This window comes from Antrostomus carolinensis, unplaced genomic scaffold (assembly GCF_000700745.2).
Source record: "Antrostomus carolinensis isolate BGI_N321 unplaced genomic scaffold, ASM70074v2 scaffold43468, whole genome shotgun sequence".
Classification (NCBI taxonomy): Eukaryota; Metazoa; Chordata; class Aves; order Caprimulgiformes; family Caprimulgidae; genus Antrostomus; species Antrostomus carolinensis.
The window spans coordinates 3,109-6,381 of NW_010334536.1; the positions used below are offsets into that span (position 1 = coordinate 3,109).

A 3,273-nucleotide genomic window follows, 5' to 3' on the forward strand; every position below is an offset into this window, starting at 1 on the left:
AGAGACCACATGAAGCTCAGACAGCCTGGGCAGATCCTCCTGCAAAGGGCAGGAGGAAGGCATGGGAAATGCAGCCATCGTCCAGGGCAAGAGGGACGTGGGGAGGCAGGGACGCAGCCGGCAGCAGACAGGAGGAGGCTCAGGACAAGCCGAGGTGCTGCAAGCTGGGCACGCAGAGCCTGATCCTGCCTCTCTGGGCAAAGGAGGCAGCAAGACGGTGCTGGGCTGGGCAGCAGATCTGGCTGGACCGTGCCTTTAAGCCCTGAATACTGCGTCCAGTTCTGGAGCCCCCAACACAACAGAGACATGGAGCAGCTAGAATGAGTCCAGAGGAGGCCACCAGGATGATCCGAGGGCTGGAGCACCTCTCCTATGAGGACAGGCTGAAAGAGTTGGGGCTGTTCAGCCTGGAGAAGAGAAGGCTCCAGGGAGATCTTATAGCGGCCTCCCAATACCTGAAGGGGCTACAAGAAAGCTGGGGAGGGACTTTTCATAAGGGCAGTTAATGACAGAACAAGGGGAAATGGGTTTAAGGTGAAAGAGGGCAGGTTTAGATTAGATATTAGGAAGAAGTTCTTCACTGTGAGGGTGGTCAGACACTGGAACAGGTTGCCCAGAGAAGCTGTGGATGCCCCCTCCCTGGAAGTGTTCAAAGCCAGGTTGGATGAGGCCTTGAGCAACCTGGTCTAGTGGAAGGTGTTGGAAGGGGGGTTGGAACTGGATGATCTTTAACGTCCCTTCCAACGCAAACCATTCTATGATTCTATGATTCTATAATTCTATGACATGGAGCTGCTGGTGGCAGAGTGGGTGACACGGCTCCTGAAGTGGTTTCTGTTCACAGTCCCTTGTTAAAATAGACGTACGGCACTTTGTCCCCATGCTTGGCCACGATGCTGTCACGCAACTCTGGCTCGAGGTCAGCCAGCGCAAGGGAGCTGTGGGGAGAGGGGATAGACACTGAGACCTGCGCTCCTCCTCCCTGACCACAGGTGAGGCCACCATCCCTCCCAATTGCTGTTTCAGGTCCCCTGCAGTCCCTGGGATCTTGCAGGCTCCCGTCAAGACCCACCACCCATCCCTGGCACGTCCTGCTCCCAGTGCTGGGAAGCAGAGAGCTGCCCATGGGGCTGGGGGTCCCATTTCTCCCAGCACAGCGCTCGCAGAGCAGGGGAGGCACGTGCTCTCCTGCTGCCTGAGGCATCAGCATGTACAGGCAGGCACAGGTCCCCTGCAGTCCCTGGGATCTTGCAGGCTCACGTCAAGACCCACCACCCATCCCTGGCACGTCCTGCTCCCAGTGCTGGGAAGCAGAGAGCTGCCCATGGGGCTGGGGGTCCCATTTCTCCCAGCACAGCGCTCGCAGAGCAGGGGAGGCACGTGCTCTCCTGCTGCCTGAGGCATCAGCATGTACAGGCAGGCACTGCCTCAGGTTGAAGGGTGGGTGCCCATCATGCTTCTAGGTTGGGCAGAGAAGACCTAGGGGAGGAGGAGGCCCCGCATAGGAGGGGGAAATAGTTGGACAGATACCATCTCTGCGGGAACAGGGCACAGGCTGCTGGCACCATGAACAGGAGGCTGTGGGACAGAGAAGAACAGGGCATTAATGCTGGGGATCACAGCCTGTTTGCCCCTCAGCCGCCAGGATCTCAGCCCAAGAGGTGCTGCTCGTGCCCCACAACTCCCAGTAACTGGGGAAAGCCCAGGCTGAAAGGCAAGCAGCTTTGCAATCCCCAGCTGGGAAAGAGGTCTTTTTTCTGGTGTGATTTCAAGCACGCCTCAGAGCCACACTCCGGGCACCCACGTGCTTTTGAGCAGCGAGATACTTACAAGCCCCCACACAGCAGCACCTGCAGAGGCCCATGGAGAACCCGGATCCTCTGCAAGGGAAGAACCAGGAGTAAGTCCCCAGCCTTGCTACAAGCCCTGTTCACAGGATGGGGAGACTTCTCCCCTCAACAGGGCTGAATGTCCAACATCTCCAGGGTGCCACTGACCCCTGCCACCCTCCTGCAGCCTCTCCATGGCACCTGAGAGACCTTTGGTGTACTGGTGACTCAGAGGGCAAAGCAACCCTCTTTGCATCCCCAGCATCTCAGCGGCTGGGGAGCAGAACTGGGGCAGCACAGGACCCATTGGAAAACTGTGTCAGAAGAAACATGGGCTCACCTGCATGAAGGGGAATTTCTCCAGTCGCTCCATGATGATGGGCAAAATAACTAGTTGCAGAGAGAAGAGGTCAGGGCCCCCCTCACAAGCCAGCGTGCAGGGCTGCCCCAGCAGGACCCTCCTCCCGGAGGCCATGGCAGCAGCTGGTTGTGCTGGGGGCTGCCGGGTGTTTGTTTATGGCACAGATCTCACAGGAGACCCCCATCCCTCCATCATCCAGGCAGCATGCTCTGTGCTCCTCGTGCTCCTGTCCCTTCTGCTGGGCTTGTGGCACAGCAAAGGTCCCATGTGGACAACGGGATGTGGGGCTGTTGGGCAATGAGCCAGGGCCAGAGAGTGCAAGAGGTGTTCTTGTGGGGCCTGACTACCATGGGAGCACCCCATATCCCCCCCCATAGGCTGTGGGTCGGGATGGCGAGGGCTGGGGGTTCAGGAGGCTCTGATGGGATCAGCAGGATGGGGAGAACCAGCTGATGAGTTCCAAATGCCACCCAGGATGTGGGGCCACCCTCCCTCTTCTTCCCAGGGGGAAACTGAGGCAGAGGAGGGCAAGGCAGCAGGTCCCAGGGGAGCCCCCGGTCCAACCTGCTGCCCTCCCACCCCGCACTCACTCATGCCTGGTGCTGCCATGGTGATTCTGGAGACCACAACCTGTGCGATGCCCTTCGCCGCTGCCCTCTGCAAGCAAGAGAAGTGGGTGAGCTCCCACCACACCCTGCCCCGACCCAGACCCCCATCCTGAGACTCACCCTGGAGTGGCCAAGCTCATTGTTGTCCCCATCTGTCACTGTCACCCCGTTGATGATCTCCCTGGAGGGGACAGGCAGCAGTGAGCAGTAGGGATGGCCGGGGAGTCATGATGAGGACACAGCAATGGGGTGAGGGGGTGCCAAGGGGTCCCCTGTGCTGTGTTAGCATAGCAGCCCTTACCACCCCCTGCCCTGGCCCCAGGGCACAGGGCTCCATGTTGCCCGGGGTGCCACAATCCCCAGCCCAGCCAATGCTGCCATCTTCAGGGCATGGCTGCAAATAGGGTCCGGCTGTCCAGAAGACAGACATCTGCCTGGGACCTGCAGCCAAGCCAGGGGACAGTCCCCCATACAG

At 59.5% G+C, this 3,273-nt stretch overlaps 1 protein-coding gene across 1 annotated transcript in view; it reads right to left on the minus strand.

Annotated features, from left to right (window-relative positions):
* Nucleotides 1–838: 838 nt before the first annotated feature.
* SFXN2 (sideroflexin 2) overlaps nucleotides 839–3,273 on the minus strand; it is a 5,246-nt gene continuing 2,811 nt past the window's right edge. The window contains exons 7-12 of the mRNA XM_029086558.1: nucleotides 2,919–2,979; nucleotides 2,781–2,847; nucleotides 2,170–2,219; nucleotides 1,831–1,880; nucleotides 1,531–1,578; nucleotides 839–938 (exon numbers count right to left, since the gene is read on the minus strand). Of these exons, the coding sequence (XP_028942391.1) occupies nucleotides 839–938; nucleotides 1,531–1,578; nucleotides 1,831–1,880; nucleotides 2,170–2,219; nucleotides 2,781–2,847; nucleotides 2,919–2,979 (376 nt within the window). The remainder of the gene's footprint in view (nucleotides 939–1,530; nucleotides 1,579–1,830; nucleotides 1,881–2,169; nucleotides 2,220–2,780; nucleotides 2,848–2,918; nucleotides 2,980–3,273) is intronic.